Here is a 24505-nt window from a genome sequence, read left to right as displayed (position 1 = left end):
AAAGCAAAATGATTCCTCTGGTGTGGAAAGATCAGTCACTCTTCATGTTCATGTCTCACTTTTATCTGAGTGAAGTCTTTTTGTTTATGTCGTTTTCTCCACTAGGTTGATTTTTTTATACATTTCTGGTCCAAACTCTGAACTGGTTGTGGTTTAGTTAAAGATAAACTATCCTGTAATAATTAGAGATGCAATGCACCTTTTCTCGCTACTAAAGATAATGTGCTCAAGTTAATACCTTGTTGGCAATTTAGTTTGTGTCCAGCTCATTATCCAGATGAATGAGCTGTGCTGTTCTGTCAGTCCACTGACAAACCCACCACATCTCCATCACCACCCTGACCTCCAGGACGTCCCTAGGGAGTCACTTTAGACTCTGTGGGATCCTGTCCTGTCTCCTGTCCTCATAGAAGTTTTTTTCCGTCACTGACCTTCATGAATATTGTTGGTCACTTGAATTTGATCTCTCCTTATTGTAATGACATCACTGCAAGATAAGCAGCAGTAAACAGACTGTCGAATATAACAGCCAGTTTTGCTTTTTACGTGTCAGTGAAGTCAGTAAATGCACCCGCAGAGACTTGAAACATGCATCAGATCGATGATCACTCACGTTGCACTTTATTTCCTGTTACAGTTATGCTACTGCTACATGGCAAGTTTCTGTGAGTTCATGGAAAGCGAGTAAGACAATTCAATTTCCCTATGAAATCAATAAAATGAACTGAGCAGTTCACTGAACATCTTCCTGCTGCAGGAAACAGCAGCATTTTTGTGACATACTATACTCAAGACGAACAGAAGAGACTCACATCGAGCCGGACGTTATACCCAGCAGTGCTGATGGAAACGTTTACACATACATCTAGTACACTGAAAAGGACCAGATCATCTTACCTGTTTGTGCAATGAGGCCGACAAACTGATTTTGCTCTGATTCAGTTTTGGACTTGACTGCATGAGCCAATAAGACTGCTGGGATAGTGTGTAGAAATATAAATTCTTAACCAAAGCCATCGATCTCAGCGATTAGAACAGATGGATACAATATTCACTGGCACTGTGACAGACAGAGAAACATCAGCAACACAGTGACACTGCAGAACCAACCAATGTCTCTTAAGGTTTGTCCACAGTTTGCAGTGTGACACTCACCAAAAATGAAAACAATTTGAAGAGACAACAGTAACTAGTAATATGCTCCAAACTGATAAATAAATCATTTCTTCTCTCACTCACACACATGCCAATTCACCCTTATTTTGTTGTGGGCTGGGAGAATAAAAACATGACTGGAAAGACATTTCCTTCAAGCAGAAACACTATATGTCCGGACTTTTAGTCTCCAGTATGAGTCAAAAACACTGGATCTTCCCAGAATGTGACTCTGTAGTGTCTTTTCATTAGACTTTTTAAGTCCAGTTTTAAAATACAGGCTTTCTGTTATAGGTAAATCTGTATTCTCCACCCTCGGTGACATCACTGCGACATCACTGGGGTTATTTTCTCAGACTTGTTATACAATTATCCTACTGTTTTCACAAGCAGAGCAGAACCTTTAAAGTAATAACCAACACTCAGTATCTCAGTGTAATGTCTGCTAGAACAAAAGAAACAGGGACAAAGCATCGGTGAATTATTGGCAAAGTACTTGGAGCATATTGACAAGAATATTCAGTTTTACATGTTATGTATATAATATATTATGTGCCCAAACATACAGTCTGGGAAAACAAATGTAACATAATACTAGGTCAGCAGTTGTAGTAAATAGTTATATCTAATAACGACACAAGTACAGAATTAAAATGGCAAAAAGGAACAAAGTAAGAATAATATGCCCTCTCACATGGTTAAATAGTGTTCATTTGCTTTGATAAAACAGCATGGCACATGTGAAAATCCCAGTAAGGGTGCAGACGGCTCCGTGCTGCAGCGATCACATGATGGTGACTCTCTCAGGTGAAACGTGGGCAGCCGAGCCCACTGGCTCCAGGCGCTGGCAACGGTACTGACTGCTGTCCAGGCCCCGGCGGATCCGATGGAGCTTGCGGGCAACGCAGGGGAGCAGCATCAGCACTTTTCCCAGTATTACACACACTGGCAGGGCCAAGGCCACCACGAAGCTGGGGGGCAGGTAGAACCGGTAGGCCTCCTCCTCAAAGGCTCGCTTCCAGCCAAACAGCAGGCCGTGGAAGGTGGCAATGAGCAGGGCGATGTAGCCCAGAGTGGACTGGAGCAAAGACAGGGAGACTTGTGATGGCACAGCCGGTCAGTTCAGACACACAGCACCACTAACACTGCAATACTCCCATGGGACAAACATCCAATGTATCCTTTGAAGCGTGGCAGTGTTTTTTTTTTTTTTAAACTATTCCTTTTGCTCACTTAATATTTACTGTTTATATCAGAGGTTTTTCCAACTCTGACGGCACAGGAGAGTTGCAGGAGGGTGCAAAGGGAGATTTGTGAGGCAAAGACACTGCATGAGGTGAGAGGGACAGGTGCATGCAGGTATTGTGAAAATAAGCAGAAGTAAGTTATTGCAGAGCAGCGGTTACAGGCAGAAACAGTGGCTGTAACACACAGCTCTTAGAGGCAGTTAAAGTACTTTAAAAACCCATGGAGCCTGATTGATTGCTGCGATTTGCACACAGAACATGAACACAGAATATGACACACATATTTTCTGATTCAGTGTGATGTACTGTCAAAGGATATCATTGTCTCCGTTGTTCATCGCAGACAAACATTAATGAATCTGCTTGAAGATCACAGAAAGAAGAGGCCCTTTCTGCAGAATCACATGGTTGTTTCAACCTAAACTTCACAACTGTTGTTTTCTTTACGGTCAAGGGCCACTGCATCAGGCTGGTGGTGAAAGGCTGAGTGTGCCAGCATAACCAAGACACATTAGTTACACCTTCAGTAGAAGTAATGTGTTACTTTTACAGCTTTTTCTTATCTTATTGTACATTTCCATGTCTATTCTGATTATAAAGCAGGTCGAGGTGCTATATTAATACTGTGTAAATACCAAAGCACTCAGTCCACAGAGAAGTGCAAAAGCCTGAAAACGAGCCATCAGGACATCAGTAACTTTGTGATGTCACAAGGAAGCTACATTGAGATGGTTTTAGCACTTAAAACCACTAATATATCTTCTTTTGGGTATCTTCACACTTCACACTTCAAATAAAACACAGGAAAAGTGTAAAATATGGGACCTTTAAATGAATCCTTTTGTTACTATTTTTTTCCCACTTCCCCTTCTCCTGTTTACTGATTTTGTGATTTGCTGCTGATATCTAATATAAATGTCATGTGAAGTAAAATCTCGAGCAGTCAAATGTTTACTTGGAGACCTGTGGCCTCTGGTGGACCAGTGGACCAGAGCAGAGGAAGCACAAACTCCTACTTAATTAAAACAAAATTCCCAGGATTACAGGAACCCCTTGAATACTGGAACAAGCAAAACCTATTTACTCCATCTCTGACACTGGGCACTACAGTGTTTTTTTTTCTTTTCTTTTTTGTACACCAGCCTCCTCTGTCCCTTGTGGGTAAGGCACAGTGTCAGACTCTGAAAACCCCTGGTTCGTATGTTCGTACCTGTATGAAGCTGAACTCCCTCCAGTTGAGTGTGCTGTGGACAGACGGGATGGAGGTGATGGCCAGGAGTGACAGGAGCCCGAGACTCATGATCCCAAAGGAGACATACATCTCCACCCTCCACACCTCCTCCTCGTTCCAAGCATTCTCCACATTAGCATGGACCTGCCAGCACAGAGGACGGAGGACAAGATGAAATTCAACACAGTCATTTTATGTCACTTGTTTTATGCTTGGCCAGATCCACCTGCAAGAGGATCCTGGGACAAAGGTGAGCTGCTTCAACCCTGGGCCGTTTTTTTAGAGGAATACTACTTTGATTAAACAGATTAATTTAGGAATATGGAGCATGAAAGGTCAAATTTAGGAGTATTGCTGTGCACATAGTGTCAGCACCCTCCATCCTACTGACCTGCTGGTAGGCGGTGTTGAGCAGCAGGTACCTCTCAGACCGCCTCATGGGCAGACAGAGGCTGTAGAGAACGTGGACAGCAGCCAGGAAGAAGCTGAGGAGGCCCATTTGTTTCCGGCTCTGCAGCCAGCCCTCCAGCCAGTGTGGGAAATGCCTGTACTTGGTCCCATAGTAGAGCTGGTGGGCGGCTGCCAGCTGGCCTGCCAGGTACACCAGGGCCAAGAGAGTGATAGCAACAGTGGGCAATGTCCGGTTCACCATCTCTATAGGGATCTTGTAGAAGTCACTCTGCTTGTATTTCACATACGGGTGGATGATATCACGTACAAAAGAGTAAGCAAAAAAGAAGATGGAGAGGGCCACGGCGGCAAGGACGGGGCCCTTCCAGCCAGGAAATAGCTGCAGTGGCATGTTCTCGATGTCCCGCGAAGAGGACAAGGTGCCCATATCCACGGGCTCGAAGTTCAGCTGGCGGGCCAACTCCATAATCTGCTGTCGAGCCTCCACCGAGTCACTGCAGACGAACACCTACACAGAGGCAGGATTACAGAGAGGAGGACTGGTTAGAGGCGCTGTTATGAAATAAAACCAGGAAGTATGGAACAGAGAGGAGAGGACACGTCTGCTGTTGGTAGTCCCCAGCAAACACACCACTTCCTGCTGCTGGAGTAACATTTGAGACCAGCCGTATCAATAAATACCTGGACCTTTTTTTACAGTAAAAATGACACTAAGTATCCATGAGCTGTTTTTCTGATGGATGTCCTCAGTAGGGACTGGTGAGGTTGGGTTGAGAGACATGGACAGGGTACAGAAGAACGTACTGAGAAACAAAAAAACATATTGTTGAAGTTTCCCTTGCGTCAGAATTGTTTCCTCTACAAACCCTCCAGCAGCTACGCATGTGCTCTCCCTGAATACATCAAAAAATATATATATATATATATATAGTTTATTCCAAAAAAAGTTCAAAAATGTTATTTCCTTTACTCAAGTGTAATTTCCTTGATACTGGTAGTTAAGTAATATTTTTATTGTTTTGTTTTCAAATACCTCTCAGTCCTCCCTAGAGGATTTCTGAAAGCACATAAATAAATGAATATGTAGAATGCATAAAATCCAGTAGAGTACAACATTTTTAAAAAGCACAGCGATACATACATGTGAAGCAAAGCCTGTATCAGGAAGGTCGGACCTAGTTACAGGCTCAAGCGAAGAGATACGTTTTTAGCTTTCTTTTAAAAATGCTTAGTGAGCTGGCTTCTCTGATATCTATCAGTGATGTGTCCACAGATTTGAGCCATAACTGACAAACCTAAAAATTTTCCTCAGGCTGGGAGTCTTCAATATACTAACAGCAGATGACTGCAATGTTGTTGGAGGTATGTAGTTAACTGAGGAGTTAGCAATGTAGCTCAGTCCTCATACATTAGGGCTTTTTATATAAGGAGGAGGGTGTTAAAATCAAATCTAAATGTAACAGGAAACCAGTGCGGAGCAGCTAAAACTGGACTAATGGCGTCTCTCCTCTTGGCGCAGCTTACGGCCGAGCTGCAGATTTGTGAATGATCTTAAGTCTATCGGTGGGTTTAGTTTTTTTTTTTTGGGGGGGGCCAGTAAAAACGACATTACAGTCAGAATCAGTTTTTCAGAATCTTTTTGATGTATAAACGGTCATACTTCAGCCGTTTTTAAGGTGGAACAATAATGTTTTCATCACCCTGTTGATGTGGGACTTGAAGCTTAGATCTGAGTCTAAGATAACACCAAGGGCTCTATTTTAACAGTCCATGAGCACAGCTCTACAATGAAGAAACAACACAAATGACAACATTAGAAGAGAGGTGTGAATAATGTCCGGAGAATGACAACTGTGTAATAGAGTTTACAGCTGCATCATTTGGTTCTGCACAGATGTACAGTTATGCGTCATCTGCACAACTATGGAGACATCCATCTCGCTGTGCTTTCTGATGTATTTAAAACAGATTTAAAAGCACCATGTTACTGGCAAATTTGTAGCTCATGTGAAAAAAAGGACTGAAGGCTACAGTTAATTAGTTACAGCCACAAAGTCCAATTGAAATTATGTTGTTAATTCAATCAAAAATCAAGCTTGCCCACTGGCTGCTATTCACCAGGGCCTGCTCCTCAAGGACACAAGGTTTAAGAGGCTTCTTAATGCCAGCACTGAAGTTGTGTCCTGTAGGTTTATAATCCAAACCTCTGATGAGGACATCTGATGGGCTGGGGGATTATTTCAGGATTTATTCTACAGCCAGAGGCTCTATTGATGTGAGTGTCCTGCATTCATTTGCTCTGGATGTGGAGGCTCACGGGGCTTTTTCATAATCCGTGCCTAAATTATAACAGAATTAATGTGTCGTGAGTTGGCTGCCATCTCAATCTGAACGCGATGATCCGCAGTACTCTTACTGGCATAAATTAGGCCTGAATGTTTGTTTCTGTGCTTTGAATAGAAGTTTGACTAAATAGTATTAACTCAATATTCACCTACTTGGTTATGCTGAAGCTTTCAACCACAAGCAGGTCATGAATTGATGGAGTTTGCTGAGTTGTCAGATTGATGTCTCAGGCATCATCACATTAGGTTTATTTTGAAACACTCCTGATCCGTGACCTTTGACCCCGTGGATTCTGTGAGTGGTTTTGGTCTTGTGTTCACACACAGCTGCTTTTGTCCTGTTTTGCCTCCATCGCTGTCCTAGAGGTTAGTGGACGGCTGGAGAAAGATTAAGGAGGAGACTCTAACAACAGAGGCCATCTTTGAACAGAGACAGAGCTGCTCTGTTTTGATGATTGTACAAAAGGTATTTTGCTAATTTCCTGGAATCAAAGACTGAAGCTTCTCATCCAAAAAAAAAAGTTTTCAGACCCTTTTCAGCCACTCCAGCGTTGCCTGTTTGCTTCAGGTTATTTTTGTCCTGAAAGGTGATCTGTCACCTCAGTCTCAGGTCGCATGCACTCTGGAGCAGGTTTTCTTCAAGCACCTTTGTGTATTTGGCTGCATTCATCCTTCCCTCAGTTCTTACCAGTTTCCATATCCCTGCTGTTGAGATACCATGATGCTGCGCGCAGCTTGCTTCACCATAGAGATGGTACTGACAAGGTGATGAGCACTGCCTGGTGTTCGTCAGACATAGTGCATAGCCCAAAGAATCACATTTTGTCTCATCGGATCAGAATCTTTTTTTCCTAATCAGAGTCCTTTAAATAAAGTTTGGCTACTTGGCAAACTCGAAGCGCTGTCATATGAATTTTACTCAAGAGGGGCTTCCTTGCTAAAAAATGCTTTTACTCTGTTATTGTAGTTATTAAATGCAGACTGAAGGGCAAAAAAGGCAGTTTTATCCATTTACATGTGACCAACTGAGCCATCTCACTGACATCTGAACAAACCACTGTGGTCATTATTGAAGACTGAAGACTGAGGAAATCTCCACAAAGAGCGTTTAGCTTGTTGTTGTTGTTGTTGTCACAGAACAGGACATGTGTGAGTGTACCTGTGTGCTGGCATCTTTGGGGCAGCTCTGCTGCATGGCCCAGGCTGAGATGACGTTGAAGCCTTTGACCACGATGGAGTCTGGCAGCAGTGACGCCAGATACTCTGCGTTAGACTCTGGATACTGGTTCACCCTCCTGTTGTTACTCACATCAACCAGGATCTTTGCTGCAGCACAGCAAGAGAAACACACATGATTCTGCAGTTAAATACATTAAATACACATTAAAGTGGGGCTGTCAACTACACAGCTAGAGCTGCACATTAGGCGCCTTTGGTCTGTTTGGGATTTTATAAGTCATTGTTGCTGGCAGCATGTAGTACGAGGCTTTAGCAATTTGAATTAGAGTCATCAAATCTGTATCTGCCACGCTTTCTTAGTGTTTTTAGTCCCAAACTCTGTCTTTGTGTTACTCCCACTGCAGCCCAGCAACACAACACTGTCTGGAGAAGCATGAAGATCCTCACTGATTTGTCTGACTCAGACTGTTGAAGCCTCATATTATCTTCAGCTGAGCTGTAGGGTGTATTTTTACAGAATGAGGACTGTTATTAATTTCTTAAATTAGAATCATACCGGGAAGAAATCACGTCACAGCCAGTGTGAACAGGAGAAAAAATTACAGAGGCCAAAAATGATTTGTTCGTGTTGTCAAAGTGATGCTGTGAGGTGATGTGCTTGCACTTAACTTGAGTGTAAAAGTGAAGAGAAGGTGTCTTTAAAGGGACCGTTAGTGTTGTCAGTGTGTTTGTGTGTTGTTACCTACCTTCCAGTAGATGTTTGAGGTCCCACAGGATAGAGTAGTGCTCACGGCGAATTGCCAGGAACACAATACCGGCCTTCCCCACAGCGTCTTCATGGTGTGTCACGTCCACCACATGGGGAAATGACTGGGCTGCCAGTTTGGGATGGCGGCTGCCCACCACCACATGGAAACCACAGCGCAACAGGCGGATGGTCAAGCACTTGGAGAAGTCGCCTGAGCCCAGGATGGCCACCACAGGCTGGGCAGGCAGACAGGCGGCGCCTGCGTCTCCAGCTCCAACTCCGTTCTTGGTGCCGTTGGGCAGGAAACAGGCCTGGGTGTGGTGGAGGTGGTGGGAAGAGGAGGCGGTGAGGAACACATGGCTCCTGCTGTTGCCCATCATAGAGATGGAGTCCATCCTTCCTCCCTGTCACTTCTTGCGCTGGGGTTTACTGCTTAGGAAGACTTCAGTGGGTCTAAGGAAGGTTAAAAAAAAAAGGCAAAATCAGACCTCTCAGCCGCATATGATGATGAGACCTCCACATTTCATACCTTTCATTTACATTAAAACTTTAACCTTGGCTGCACTTCTAAACTGATTAACATGAAGCTAATTACCACAAATCATGAAGCAGTCAGACAGAGGCAGACCTGCCCAACTCCCGCCAACTTCACACATTCAGATTCTGCTCAGCCTGACTTGGATTATTTTATGTGCCATCTATTAATGACTTATTAACATTTGCTGAGTTAGCTGGCAAGCCAACAACTATTTATTATCAATAGCTTATAACTGATCTATCAAGCATTGATAATTAGTTATTAACCATTCATAAAGTCAAGTCACAACGTATAAACTTATTAAAAAGTGGTGCCAAGGCTCAGTGCTGATTGGAAACCTTTGCCTGTTTTATTTCCCTTGTGTGTGTGTGTGTGTGTGTCTGTTGGAGTAGGAGAGGGTTAATAAAAGCAAGGGCCGGTGTGTCCTATAATGGCTACCCATCATCTCCTGCTCGGTAAACGCTGGGGAAAGCTGGCTCCTCCAACAACGCCCTTCTCCCCGCAGAGACCTTGTGCTGTGGTGAAGGACACGGTGAGCACCGGCAGCCTGTGTGCACCTGTAGCGCTGCAGCACGGCCGCCGCCGCCGCCGCCGCTGAGCCGCGCAACACACAGCGACATGATGACAACACACTCACACATTTACCGACCGAGGGATGAACCTGTGCACTGACACTGCACACACTGTACGAGTGTGACGGTGTGTTACCCACCTGACTTTCATATGGATGCTGCTGTTAGAGCAGGGGCGCTGACCAGTTGCTAGCTGTCCATCCTGGTCCTGGTGCTGCTCAGCCTCCGCTGTCTAAACACATGCAGCGTTCACGTCCTGTCGGAGATACCAGCTTGCTTTAGAAAAGCACAGCCAGTATGTAATGTATAAACTGAGATAAAATACAATAAAAATATAGGTAAAAATAAATATTAACGACAATATACATGCATATGTATGTATATGTGTGTGTGTGTATATATATATATGTGTATATATATATATATATATATATATATATATATATATATATATATATATATATATATATACACACACACAACAAATTATATGTAGAAAAAATATCAAAAAATACATATTGGCAGCTGTTTACACAATCTTAAGACAGCTGTACATTTCAGCATTTTTTTGTAAATACATGTTTCAGTTGCATTTTCAGTAGCTGAAAAGAAGGCAAGACAAAAAGAAATACATGAAATAGGTCATAACATAACATTCATAACATGAAAAAGGTACAACTAATGCAATGCTGAACTCAGAAATCAGAACTTGCACTTTTATTTACCAGCCATTCATGTTATCTTATATGGTGGTAGAACACATTTTACTTGGACACTCACCCATGTACATACAGTTCAGTGAATGTGATCCTGTATGAAAAAGAGAAACTGCTCTCATACAATTGTGCATTCTTTCAGTGAGTATTGACATGCTAGTATTTGCTCTGCCAGAGCGTACAGTCCTCCACACAGCAAGTCAGTGACACTGTGCAGTTGCTGTTGCAGCAGCCAAAGTCAACACCAGTATCTTCATCTGTTGGTAAACTGGAGACACTGGGCTAAAATAAGGCGCTTTGTTTATTTGAGAGATTTTTCTAGCGAGTCATTTGCACATGTAAAACGTCACATGTTGACATAATGATGTTGTGCATCAGTGATATTTTGGAGATCATATCTAAAATTTAACTTGCTAAGTAAACATTGGTTTACTATTCTGACACACACACACACACACACACACACACACACACACACACACACACACACACACTGTGAGGCACTGGATTTGTATATGTTTCCTTATATCAGGTTGTCTTGTCTATATTTAGATGCAGTTAATGTAGGGAGAACCATAACATGATGGATGTGTTTAAGAATACAACATAGATCCGGCTACAATAAAATAAGTCAATATTGAAACACATCACAAGCCAGGAGATGTACCTCTCATGAGGAGGTATGTTCTCAGTGTATGAGGACATTTCTAACAGTCCACAAAAATGAGAAAAACAACAACTGCTACAATAAAAAGCCTCTTCTCTTCTGCTCTTAAATACAATATATCATGTTATACTGGACAAAGGGGAGATGAAATGAATGTATAGCCGCAGCTTCACAAAGATTATCTAAAATAGGGGAAAAAGTAATAATGTAGTTTAGTGTTTGTATCTTTCTGAATTTCCAATATCATACACAGCAAAAACAGACATCATTTTTATGTTCTGCACAAAGGTACCATACACACAGCCTGTGTCTCTCTATAGTTCACATTTAATTTGTATAAAAACTGCTGGGATAACTGGATTAACCAATGCAACCTCTGGTGAAAAAGGAGGGACTACAGTGTAAGAGGGGTGATGATTTCCACACAGCATGTGAATAATACATAATGAAAGTCAGCAGCGAGACTGAACCATGAGAAGTCCACCAATATCCACAAACTGCACTGTACAAACATGGTGGTGACTTACCATCCTGTGGAGGGCGGCACTAAACCTGAGGTTTAAAGCTGATGAAGAGAAGAAGAAAGAGGGGCTCATGTAAGCACAGTCTTTGCCCTGAAATGTGCTTTCCAGGCACCCGTTAAAAGACCTGAAAATGGTCCTAGTAGTTAAATAGACAATTTCAACTATAATAATAATAATAATAATAATAATAATAATAATAATAATCTCCTCAATGTTTTTCTCTATATGTTTCATGGAAATTAGGCTCTCTCAAAGTTTTATTTCAAGAGATAAAATTAAAGCAGCCTTCAAGAGATTGGAGATACTGCTCCATGTTGACGTGAGTGCATCACATAATTTCTGCAGATTGTCCGCTGCACATTCGTGCTGCCAATCACATCCCAAAGGTGCTCTGCTGGATTCAGATCTGGTGACTGGGGAGGCCACTGAAGTTCACTGAACTTACTGCCATGGTCATCAAACCAGTTCTTGATGCCTTTTGTACACAAACCCTCATTGATTGGTATTAATGGCCCAAAGTGTATCAAGAAAACATCCTCCACACCAGCACACCACCACCAGCAGGCTGGAGCGCTGACACAAGGCAGGTTGGGTGAAGCTATCACACAAACCATCTGTTGGGGGCAGCCTGCTGGTGAAGGCGCAGGGGTCTAGACAACCTGCCTGAAAGCCTGAACTCAGGGCTGCTGGCCCACTGACAGCACAGTTGTCCTACACATTCACCATGACGTTCCTGGAAGGAGCCGTGTCTGCTATTTTGCTCATATGTTTCTTATTTATTATCCGGTTATATGTCGTCGTGAAGACTGGATCAAAGTTTAAACCCGGAAGCAAAGGTCCGGTTGCTGTTCTTGTCGTCGCGGGATCAGGTAACATTATCAGCGGTAACTTACATCCATGTACAGCGATATCTGCGGTTCCCTGCCACTGTAAAACTGAAGTGATACCTCAGTCGCATTATGACTCCAACCATATATTGCACTTTACGACTTGCTAGATGTCAAATTGCAGCGCATAATGGGTGAGCAAGCAGAATATGTTTTCAAGTTCTGCCATTAGCTTACTTCCTTAGCTTCCATGCTAACAACACGTATCCTGCTGGACTGTACCAAAATGCTAGTAAACACGGGGGTGGTGGTTATTACCATTTACTCCAAATTAATATTTTATGAACAGGTATACTACATGGCCAAAATGACGAGGGCACCTGCTCATTATAGCCGTGTGCTGTGGGCATTAATCTTCTGTGAAAACGGCCTCTTCTGAGAGAGAGAGACAGAGAGAGGAAGGGGGTGGGGGTGTGGGGGGGTTTGCTCCAATCCAGCCTCAAGAGAATTATATAATTGGTGATTCTGTGCAGGTTGGTCAAGTTCCTCCTCACCACACTGAGAAAAAAAAATTGGCTTTGAGCATGGGAACATGTGTAAAATACAGTTTTTGCAATAAGCGAACTCAGTAAGATTCCTCTTAACCCTAACCCTTAAATCTAAGGGATTTAGACCAAACTAGGAAAACAGACCCAGTCTAAAAGACTGTAGAAGTATGTGGACACTGTTTTTCTTAAATAAAACATAAAGGTGACGTTAATCTGAAGATTCATTACTGATCAAAAGTTTTAGAACACCTATGTTTTTCCAGTCGGTATTTAAATGTAAGTAACTCAATGTCTCAGTGTCTTGTGTGTTTTCTAGGTGGTCACACCGCAGAGATCCTGCGGCTGGTGGAGTGCCTATCTGCAGCCTACACACCTCGACACTACGTTATCGCTGACACTGACAGGATGAGTGAGGAGAAAATCTGCACCTTTGAAAGCTCTAAACAACACACAGACTCTGAGTCACAGGTACACAGCTGTCCATAAGTGTGGATTTGGGTATTATTATCATGACTTTATTTAAAGTCAAAAATCATTGAGGGCAGATACAAATAATAATAATAATAATAATAATAATAAAGATACAAGGTTATAGAAACAAACATAAATACAGTGAGTCAATAATGTTACAGTAAAATCAATTAAAGCAGCTACAAACAGAAGTAAAAACGTTAGAAATGAAATTGATTGTTAAAGTGCTTTGGAGTCAGTTCCAGGTCGGATGGTGCAAAGAAAGCAAAAGCAGATATTCAAAGCCAAGGCCAGTCATCATTCCTGGTTATGATGTGGTCCAGTGGACCAAACTAGCATGGAAGCAGTATGTGAAGATAGCTTTCCAGTAAGGGCCTTGTAAATAAACAAATATATATGCAAACCATCCCTCTCAGATAGAGAGAGGACCACACCAACCTTTTTGTACAGGATGCAATGGTGAGTATTTTAAGCATCACCAGTGATGATCCTCAGAGCAGAGTGGTAGACAGCATAGTTGCAGCATGTCTGTACAAGATGTCAGCATAACCTGAAACTGATGAAAAGGTTAGCTAAACAAGCGTTTTTTGTTTGTTTTTTTACAATGCAATGGAAGAAAGATTTATTAATTCACTCACCAAATTTGATGCATGATTTTTGAAGGATAGATGCATATCATGACTCCTTCAATAAAAAGTGAAAGATATGGCTGAGACCTGACCTGATGATCTGGCAACCCACTGTACTACAGCAGTGGAGTCTGGACAGTAATGAATGAGAGATGGTTTGAAGCATTACACTTTCAAACAATGAAGAAATAAAAAATTTAACTGGATAAAATAGTTAACTGGTATTTTGTTTAAGGCATAAGGCATTAGCTAATGTGTGATGTCATTTGATCAAATAACTTAATTAATAGTCAAAAACGGCCCCAACAAAGCAAATTACACATGTGATCCTGGACAGATCTACTGTTGCTGGAACTACCTCAGAGGTGGTTTTGAGTACTTTGGCTTAAATGTCTGCAGACAAATTATGTCAGAGTACTCGTATAATATTATAGTAATAAATACTGAGTACTTGTGCAACAATGTAGTAATAGTAAATACTGAGTATTCATGGGTCGGTATGTCAACATGTTCATGGCATTGCTGCTGGTGTGATCACATCGCAGGATGGCTTCTAGTTTTGATGAATTGTTGCTGTTTCGATGTGTCGCCTTTGCACTTTTACTCTTCTTGAACTGCTCATTTCTTTAGATGTTTATGAGCCAGGGCGGGTCGGTCACTTAAGCACATATGTATTCTTAGATTGACCAGCAGGTGGTACAGGTGCACTTCTCATCTGTGCTTCGCTGGTACTTAAAATATGATTTCAGCTAGAGTTACAAATACAACACACCAAGCTGACGCCTACTTTATTCTTATTTGAATATCACTGAGAAGTAACTGTAATGAGAAGGGGATATCTTTTCAGATCTTCCATCAGACATACATTTGGTGTTACATGAGTAAATATTATATATATATAATGACATATTGAGAGGAAAGTTGATAATATGGAAACATGAGACACAGCTATCAATTAAATGAAATGACAATAAAAAAAGAAAGAAACATACCAGAAAATCCTAAGCCTGAATGAAATCTAATTATCCATAAAATCAATGACCTATACATACGTATATTATCAATTTTGAACTTTGAGTATAAATTATCCTTCATTAGTTATATATTGCTAATTAATATAAAATACTATTAATGAAGTAGAGGCCTACCAAGTGTTTAACACCCCTGCCCATAAAGCTTTGAAAGTTGTATCCTTGTTGACAGATATTAGAGGGGTCCGACTATCCAAATACAAATAGGATATTTGGTAAAGCAAGAATAACATGTTTAGACATGCAACCAGTGATTATTTCCATTAACAATTAATGTGCTGATTATCCTTTAGATTAATAGATTAATCACTTGGTCTGTAAAACATTGGAAAACAATGAAAAATGTGCATCACAATATCCCAGGGCCCAAGGTAACAGTCCGCAATCTCTAAATATTAAATTTGCTGTCATGTTAGATGAACAAAAGTAAGTTCTCACATTTTATTACAGTCAACCAGCAAATCTTTGGCATTTGTGCATGGAAATGACTTAAAGGAGCTATATGCAAGTTTTGATTTTGCTACATAGCCAGCATTAGCATTAGCAACAGCTGTTTACTTACCAGTCTAGAAGAGATGTGGTACGTCCAGCATCAAACGTTTTTCCCTTACTCGCCACGAACTGTCTCCAACAGTGGAAAGCAACGCCAATGTTAACTCTGGTCTCTATCACGTCTTTTCTTCTACTGTAGTTAGCACGCTAACCAGCTAGCCCCGCACCGTCTCATCACTTTCCAATAGTGACTCAATGTAGCTTCCAATCTGCCCTGAAGATGTAGCACTGCTCAGAGGGAGTATTATAACCCCTGAATCTTGTAAATGCAAGAACGGCCGAAGCTCTTGTCAAGCAACAATCACCACCACCCCCACTATGTTGCATGGTGACGTGCAACAAAGGTACATGGCCAGAATCAAACCAGACCTGTACACCATTATATGTTACAAGAACTACTTTCTCATTAGGATGAAGTGGTGTCAGGCAGAAAGCTCATCAAATCTGTTTGTGTTTGCATGGCTACATTATGCAAAATGTAAACAGGGAAATGTATTTGTTTTTATGGGTGGACTGAACCTTTGTTGATGTGTGGCAGTGCAGATAATAAAAGTGTAGAATCATTAAAGAAGTCCACCACTTGCTTGTTCATGTGCTGGTGAGAGTTTAAAGCCAGTTTTATCCAGATAGTGCATAGTTTTCTGATGAGTACGTCTATGTTGTAAAACAAATGATGATGTCTCTGAGTGCCTAGGAATGATACGTCCCTTTGCTCCACAGTTCACCATCTGTCGGATCCCACGGAGCCGGGAAGTGCATCAGTCATGGAGTTCGTCTGTTGTCAGCACCCTGAACGCCCTGCGGTACTCCCTCCCTCTGGTGTTCAGACTCAGACCTGACATGGTAAGTGAACTCAGAGATCACTCAGTAGATGTTACCTCTGTGCCCTCACATATACACAGTCACAGAGTATTACAGGGTACTACAGAGGGTTATGGAGTCCTGCATAACAGATAAGTAGGGTCTAATGAAAATGCGCTATGCGTTACATTAATGGGAAATGCAGAATCCAGTGTTTTTGGAGCTGATCCATTTGAGACTAAAAGTTTGGATATCTCTGCTTCTGATGCATAGATGCACATCCTTTTTGTAATCTGTCTCTTGTGAGTTCCCCACCTTTACCGTACTAAACTGCTTTAGTCCCATTTAAAGACTCGTTCACTCTGGAAGAGCACAACTCCATCCTGCACTTGCAGCAATATGCAGATAGTGTACAAATAATTAAAAAAAATCTTCCTCAGGAAACATACAGGCTGAAGTTTAACTTGTGTTGCATAACAACATCATGCTCACTGAATTACAGAAACTCTGTCTCATTAATAGATTGGCTTCTAAAATATATTGTCATGCCAAGAACTTGTTTAACAGTGTCTAATTTTGAACCAGAACATTTGATCAGTGCAGAAGGCCTTTTATTATTCCACTCAGGACAACTAAGAAGTGGACGCATGTTTGCAGGAATCCTGTTGTTGAAGTACATAAAGCATTGGATCGATAGGAAAATGTACTTTTAGACTATATATGACTATATATCATAGAGGAGGAAGCTGTAGTATCACCCAAAAAGAAAAGAAGTCAGTGCAGCACGATGAAAATGTGACAAATGTGGGAATGAGTCTAAAAATGCTGCCTGTTTCCTGTGTACATGCACGAACAAAGATGCACATTACAGCGTTGCTGCTGGTCTTTAAGTTAACAAAGACAGTTTGAGGGGCTGCTGCGCACACACATTATTTAAATTTAAATCATATATATCATATTTAAAGCTGCTGTCCAGAATGTTTTCTGCACTAGCACACAGAAAGTATTCAGACCTCTTCACTTTTTGTGTGTTTTATTGTGTCATAAGTTTTATTTTAAATTGATAGAATTTAGATTTTGCCCACCAATCTACTCTCAATAATCCATAATGACAAAAGAAAATATGTTTTTAGAAATTTCAGCACCTGTGGCAAACTGAATTGATTGGACATAGTTTAGAAAGACACATGAGGTATATGAGGTATATGACCCAGCTGACAGAATACCAGTCTGTCTTGTTAAATATGTGTAGTGTTAGTGAAATTATACAATGGGTTTTTGTGACGATACGTACAAATTATTGACTTTTATTTATGTATGTTGTGTTGTGCTGTGCAAGAATTATTCCTGATTTAAAATCCATATGTCATCCTTCAACAAAAAAATCCTGGTAGATGGGCCATTCATTATATTCATTATATATATCACATTCATTATAGTATAGATGTAAATGGACTGAGATCAACGCAGCTAAAGCTGATCCACTTTATTCAACTTTACAGAGACTGAACTGATACATACAGTAGATAGGGTTCAGGCTGGACCATTGTTTGTTTGAATGGAGCCTCACACACAAAGACTGTAGCTGAAACGTGACACCTGCTGTCAGATATAATGGAGGCAGAAAATGTCACATTTACAGGCAGGTGTTTGTGTTGGGCAGCTGTGCAAACCAGCCATCGATCGATCAAGACAAACACCTCAGAGACGGTCTGTGGAGATGACACACTGAACCCAGCACACACATCAAAATGACTGAATGCATTATAAATAATAGGTTCTGTAATAATTAAATGTTCTTTTCTCATTTAAAGGAAAATAAGTAACTTATTTAACCACTTATTCCACCTTAAAAAAACCCGATATCAATTTAAGTGTATACTCTATTTTGAATATTTTCTCTGCTTTATCATGCTGTCAAACAGCCCAGGGGTCTGAATACTTTCTGAATGCACTGCACATCTCTCCCTATAGTTCACAGATTGGTCAGGCATCCAGTAGTTTGGTCCACATGGGACAAATTGGAAGCTAGGTCACCTTGGACATCATCAAACCCCACAGCATTGACTCCATGGTCCATGAGTGAGTAAGGGGACTGTCGGTGAGATAACACCAGTCAGGATTAGTGGTCTCAGGATGGACCAATGACCTGTGTCGTCAGCCTCCACAAAGTCTTCTTGAGCCACTTCCTGTTGTTCAACTGTCTGGTCTGGTGAGTCGGTGTGAGCTGTAAGCCCACATTCAGTAGCTATCAGTCAAGTGTGACGTGGATAAAGCCACTCAGCAGTGTAAACTGTAGGTACATTTTATGTTACAGTATTGATCAGGACCCAACTGTGTATTAGGGTAATGTAATAAAACAAATACATAAAGAATAAAATCAATCAATTAAGTAATAGCTGACAAATCAAGGTACATCATCACACTGATGCACAGTGATATAAAAATATAATTCTGTAAATAATCTGTAAGATCTTTTTTCTCCCTGTCTGTTTAAAAATAATCTATAATAATAATCATGCTCATTTTGAATTTGCAAATATTAAATTATACTTAAGGAGCTGGTCAACCCCAAGTAAAAGAGAAAAAACATATTTTCTCTTCCGTTGAGTGGTATCTATGCAGATATTTGGGTTTTATGTGCCCAGGTTGTAAGATATCTGTCTCAGATTTCTGCCTCCACCCCAATACAGTGGAGATGAATGAAATTTAAAATGAGATTTTTAAAACAACAGCACAATCATGATGCAGAAACGTTTGTCCCTGTTACTCAGGATAATCCACTGGACACTCTGGGGACAGTTTTCAAAGGAACTGCGGCTTCATCAGAAAGTAAAACTTCCAGTGAAGAGTGTTTACAGGAACCTAAAAAAATCCGGGGAACAGAAAATGACCGTAACAACTCTGTGGCGAACAACACTCACTTTTGGTCAGTGAGGTGTCTGTCCAGCAGGATCCGCTGGTTATTTATTGGTGGCTGGTTGGAAACAAAGCCAGGGACTTAGTGCCAGGGCAGTCATGCCAGGAATGTCTCTGTCAGGCTTATGACCGTGGCACAACTGAGGAGCTGCAGAATTTCCACACTTGGGACCACAAGAGGACACAAAACTGTGAAAAATACTGAATCGCTATATCTCATCACAGATAAATTTGCCAGCTGCTGTGTGTTGGTGGGAGCTGTGTGTGGGGTCAGGCCAATCAGAGCCCCTGTTGTTGCTCTGTTGGTTGGATATAACTGCAGCAACAACAATCAGTACAATTTAAGTCTTTTGAAATGTTTTCCCCAACATAAAATGTAATTTTCACATAGTCAAGTCAAGCCAGAAATCTAAAGGTGTGTTAAATGGGCTTCTCGTTTTTATGGGGTAAGAAATCAGGTTACTGTAAGGAGGCTGACATTTTCCAGATTATGAAAGCATGTGTAAATCCAGTGACTGGAAATATCTGTGCTGGGGAAATAAGACTTCTTTCTCCAGAATTCTGTTTGCTGCTGCCAGAGCTAGGAGGATTTTTGAACCTGAGCCTTATTTTCCCATATTTTTGGTTGTAAATGATTGATAGAAAAATCTTTGCAATCGCTCTACTGCTGAATAAGAACGGTATACCCGGAAGTGCTAAACAGCTGCTGCAATGTAATCAAACGGTGCATTTTTCTGCGTCAAAATACATCCACTAAGAGAAGGTTTCTGCCACTGCCCAGTCCAGATTGTAATTACAGGTGTCTGACTACGTTGTCAATAGGATTCCTACGGAGGTAGAACTTTTTGTTAAAGAGTAAGATCCTTGTTTAACCGGAAACCTGTTCACTCTGCTCAAAGCCACCAGACTCCATTGTCAAAAACAGTAATTTTACCTCTCAGAACACAGGATTTGCTGGTCTACCGCTGTCTCGAATGTCTCGTACCACTGTTTGACCTGCTCTGTACTCTATTCTGATTGTCAGGCAGGTCGCCGTGTGTGGTACAGTCTGTCAATCACACAGTAGCCACGCCCTAATGCATACCCTGCTGTATCGCCTATTTTCCTCTATATGGGGCTATAATTTAAAAAATGAACATCATGTTGTATTGAAGAAGACTTGAAACTAGAGATTGAGACCATAACCTCATTAGGAAAACATTTACTGAGGTAATACATCAAGTGACAAGTACGGCCATTTTTCCATATACTTCAATACAATCAGACTTCTTTAGCAACCGGTGGAGTCGCCCCCTGATGGGCATTAGATAGAATGCAGGTTTAAGGCTCTTCCACATTGGCTTCACTTTTCAGACCCGAAGTCTGCATCCAGTTTTATTTAGTCTATGGTTTGTTTTTTTTTGGTTTTTTTTAATTTTTTTTATAGCAATCAGCAAACAGTGTTGTGTTGCATAACCGCAACCAAGTAGAAGTGAGTGTGGTTTGGGAAACGCACACGCATTTACTGCCAGATTACTGTGGACACCAACTGTAGTATGAAGCTGCAGCTGTCCATGGACATGTAAAGTGACCGTTCTCATTAAGAGAGATGGAACTTTTCTGAGGAGCGAATGCAGGGTTGCAGGGCAGTTCTCTGTGGTTTCCAGAGCAGTGTGGAGAGGATGTCACAGAGCTGCTGTGTCTGTACTGTGGAGCTGTATGATGACTTCTCCAGACTCCAGAGCAGCTCTGTCTGGTTTCCTGTAAACCCAACTCCTTCAGCCCCCTTCAGCCCCCTTCAGCCCTGAGGCTACTTTTCATCTCAGTCCCCTCCCCCTCTGTCTTTGGGCCTTACTCAGCTCCCTTCACTGACACACATACAGTAATGCATTTCTACAGTCTGAGTGTTGAGGAACAGTTCACCTCAGTGATCTTTAGCTTGAAGCATATGACATTACTCTCCAAACCCTAAGAACTTTCTGCAGCTAACGTGCAGAATCATTTCCTGTACTATCCTCTAACTCCAGCCTGTTTGGCTAAAATGGGTCAGTCTACCTGTGAGCCCTCATCACAGGTTGTGGACATAATCTGCGATCAGTTCAACCAAAGAGAGATAAGAATGATTAGATTTTTTTTTCTTTCTGTATTGTTTCAATTGAAGGATTTTCTGCGGACTTTAGATGTGAATGTCCTAAAGTTTCACAAGAAAAAACACAGTTGAGTCAGAGAATATTCAGTTTTTTTGTACATGGGGTCGTGACGTCCCAGGATCTTATTTTACTTCTCTTAAAACATTTTATATATATAGTAAAGTGAAAACAATTCCAACACACTTTGATATAGCAATAGTGCAATTAGTCATGTAAATGTAAAAACGATGTTTGATGGGTACAGGCCTGCAAAAGTATTGAAGTGTGGACCAGTGATTTTTAAACTAGAGAGAAGGTAGATTTACATTTACTCATTTGGGAAACACCTTTATCCAAAGAAATGTAATGAGGGGCCACAGTAAAGCTTCAAAGCTGTAGGTGTAAATACAAAGTAATATCTATTCAGTAAGTATGTAAGGAGATCAGGTGAAGAAGTGCACAGTAAGTTCAGGTTAGGGTGTTAGAGGTGTAAGGGGAGGAGGTGCTCTCTGAAGAGACGAGTCCTCGAGACCATTGAGGAACCACAGAGGAGAACAGTCTGAACTGTGATTGCCTTTGTGTGCAGGGACGACAAGGCCAGACGACATTCCTGTATGATTAAGTTCAAGTTGATAGGTGCTGACCCACAAGTCACTTTGAAGGCAAGCATTAGTGACTTGAAGTTAAAGTATAAAGTTTATTGGTATCTACTAAAACATAAAGGTATTAAGAATGTGTGCATTGCTACCAAACCAAATGTTTTTCACATGGTAAGACAATAGTGAGAGAGAGTGCAACTGGAGACAACTCAGCAGAGGTGGATCCCCTCTGGATCTTAGACCTTCCCCTCTCATAGAAAATGAAAAATAAATCTGTATGCCTTTATGTCTTTGTACTGACGCACAAGGATTAAACGGATATTGATCTTAAGATGGTAAACACATATCCTGGATTATTCCTTTAACCGGTTTCTGTCATGAGACATGAAGAGACAGAGTTCTGTGACATATCTGCGAAACAGCCTGGGACACTGCTCTCTATCCAGCTTGTGTATGTAATAACAGAGTATGTGTCACTTCCTGGAAATGTGCTCATCCCCTCTTTCTCTTTGTGTGTGTGTGTGTGTGTGTTGTTTCAGGTGCTGTGTAATGGCCCAGGGACGTGCGTTCCCCTGTGTGTGGCAGGACTCCTGCTTGGAATTCTGGGAATGAAGAAAGTCCTGATAGTTTATGTTGAAAGTATTTGCCGGGTGCACACGCTGTCGCTCACGGGGAAGATCCTGTACCTGATCTCAGACTATTTCTTTGTGCAGTGGTCCTCTCTGAGGGACAAATACCCCAAATCCATTTTCCTCGGAAGAATAGTGTGAAAACATCTGTTACACACGTACACAAGTACGGAATTAAATTTGTTGTAATGTTTACTATGATGAACAGGAATAAATACTTTATTTTTTATTGTGTTCATACACTGTTCTCATTTAACAATATGTGGAAGGTCTAACGCATGATGGTATGTAGAAAAACATTTGCTTTCTTTATTAGAAAATAATAAATCTATTGGTTTATACCTGGTTCGCAGGACAGCAGTGAGCTATGCTGTGATGATGGGGTGACCTCCTCCTCATCACTTATGGGGTGAAGAGAGAGAAAGTCTTTTCTCCACGATTGCTACATGCTAACCAGACTAGCCCATGTGCTGGGTGACAGCTCTCTGGGTCCCCGGTGACGGTTATCATCGACATGCAGCGTTACTCTCGATTATTGTTCCCACACAGATGTGGAAGCAGCACAAGGCGAGTAATGTCTCCACCCATGTCACCCTCTGCCTTCTCACGCTCCCTTCCGTATGGTACGGTAAAATGGCGATGATTCAGAACTCCTCAGTCACGAGAGAATTCATCACCACAGTTCGGCATCCTCATGTATCGGAGAGAAAGTGGCCTCCTCTGTTTCCAATTTCTGGCTTTTGTTATCACTTGATGATTACCACCAACACACACTGTTGTGAATGGTGTGTGCTGAAAGCCCCGAGGGTTATCTGTCAGTCAGCTCACTATTTTTTCCACCTAGTATAATGACGGATAGTGACCCATTTCCCAGTATTTGTTTCACAGCAGGGATATGCTGCTGGTTCCTGGAATAGAGCTACACCAAACCTCCATTCTCCCTGCTCATTCATGTGGCCCCTTCATTGACAGCGTGGAGAGTGTCGCTCTAGTGGCGACTTCCTCTTTGTTAGCGCCCTCATTAACAGCATTCTGTGGTAGGGTCCATGTGTTTTCCTCCATTGCAGCAGGGTAATCAAAGAAAACCCTTCAAACTGTAATGCAATCAAATCCATAGGTCCTATCATTTATTGTACCTCTGTAAAACCAGCTGTATTAACAAGGTGTTGGGTCAACTCCACAGTCATTTTTGAGACTGTAGGTAATACTGTTGATATTTTCACTCTATGATTCATCATAATTTTGTATAATAGCTAATGGTAAATAATGTAAATGGAAATTGGATCAATGGGATTACTGACTGGCCTCTAGGCCAGTGATCAGAGTTTAAACTGGGACTGGACAGGTCAGAATAACAGGGTTTATATGCTGCAGATTTACAGAGGACTGAACTGAGATTTAAAAAGATTTAAAATTAATCCCGTTGAGTTTTAAATTAGCATTAAAGCTCAGAGCAATCAATTTAATCCAAGTTTAATGTTAATCCTTTGTTATGGAATGAACTATAGAGAAAGCAGCATCACTGTTGAAGTTGTTCAAAAGCACAACTACAACACAGTCTGCATTAGAAAGACCTGTCTACATGAGCCTGTTTCAAACATACTATTGTCTTTGGACGCTGACAGTATCACATCATTTCCACAGTCCACCTTTAGAAAGTAAAGTAAAATTCAAGAAGCCAGATTGACAGGTTGATGGAAACACCTATCATATGTGCTGTGGAGTTCATTATAATAATTCAGGGTACTCTGCAGGAAGTGCTTTGAATGATCCTACTCTACTCTCATGTATTATACCTGCTGGCTCTTTGACAGACTGTTTTTAATCTTTTGGAGAGACAACACATAACAGACTGACTGTGTTGGTGGAAGCAGCGAGTGCAAATTAAAAGCATATTTGTCTGCTTGCATAAAATCACCCTCCAGCACATTGATTGTTTAGAACCAGCCACTTGTCTCTTGTATGAAGTGTCGTTGAAAGCTGTGGAAAAAAAGCAAGTAAATGGACCTTAAATTAAGGATTATTTTGTTAAACCACTCCTCTTAACTTCACAATGAA

General features: G+C 41.3%; 2 protein-coding genes across 5 annotated transcripts; one reads left to right on the top strand and one right to left on the bottom strand.

The window, feature by feature from the left end:
• Positions 1–600: 600 nt before the first annotated feature.
• steap2 (STEAP family member 2, metalloreductase) lies at positions 601–12873 on the bottom strand. Of its 3 annotated transcripts, XM_071485549.1 has the most exons (8): positions 12227–12873; positions 11337–11374; positions 9567–9682; positions 8315–8769; positions 7549–7715; positions 4025–4552; positions 3613–3777; positions 601–2233 (listed from the first exon to the last, which is right to left on the bottom strand). In XM_071485549.1, exons 4-8 carry the CDS (start codon positions 8709–8711, stop codon positions 1940–1942), a joined length of 1551 nt encoding a protein of 516 aa, XP_071341650.1. In that variant the 5' UTR covers positions 8712–8769; positions 9567–9682; positions 11337–11374; positions 12227–12873; the 3' UTR covers positions 601–1939. The 3 variants fall into 3 exon arrangements, with proteins under 3 accessions (XP_071341650.1, XP_071341651.1, XP_071341652.1); XM_071485550.1 differs by lacking the exon at positions 11337–11374; XM_071485551.1 differs by lacking the exon at positions 12227–12873 and having other exon boundaries at positions 11337–11742.
• Positions 11895–22676, top strand: alg14 (ALG14 UDP-N-acetylglucosaminyltransferase subunit). 2 transcript variants are annotated; one of them, XM_071485553.1, is made up of 4 exons: positions 11895–12217; positions 13025–13176; positions 16112–16234; positions 22358–22676. In XM_071485553.1, exons 1-4 carry the CDS (start codon positions 12058–12060, stop codon positions 22586–22588), a joined length of 666 nt encoding a protein of 221 aa, XP_071341654.1. In that variant the 5' UTR covers positions 11895–12057; the 3' UTR covers positions 22589–22676. The 2 variants fall into 2 exon arrangements, with proteins under 2 accessions (XP_071341654.1, XP_071341656.1); XM_071485555.1 differs by having other exon boundaries at positions 11949–12202.
• The last annotated feature ends 1829 nt before the right edge of the window (positions 22677–24505 follow it).

The sequence above is a fragment of the Trachinotus anak genome, unplaced genomic scaffold, assembly GCF_046630095.1.
Source record: "Trachinotus anak isolate AG129_WGS33_773 ecotype Australia unplaced genomic scaffold, CSIRO_AGI_Tana_v1 ptg000009l, whole genome shotgun sequence".
Taxonomy (NCBI): domain Eukaryota; kingdom Metazoa; phylum Chordata; class Actinopteri; order Carangiformes; family Carangidae; genus Trachinotus; species Trachinotus anak.
The sequence above is the reverse complement of the archived record's forward strand: the minus strand, read 5'-3'. Positions and strand labels throughout refer to the sequence as shown.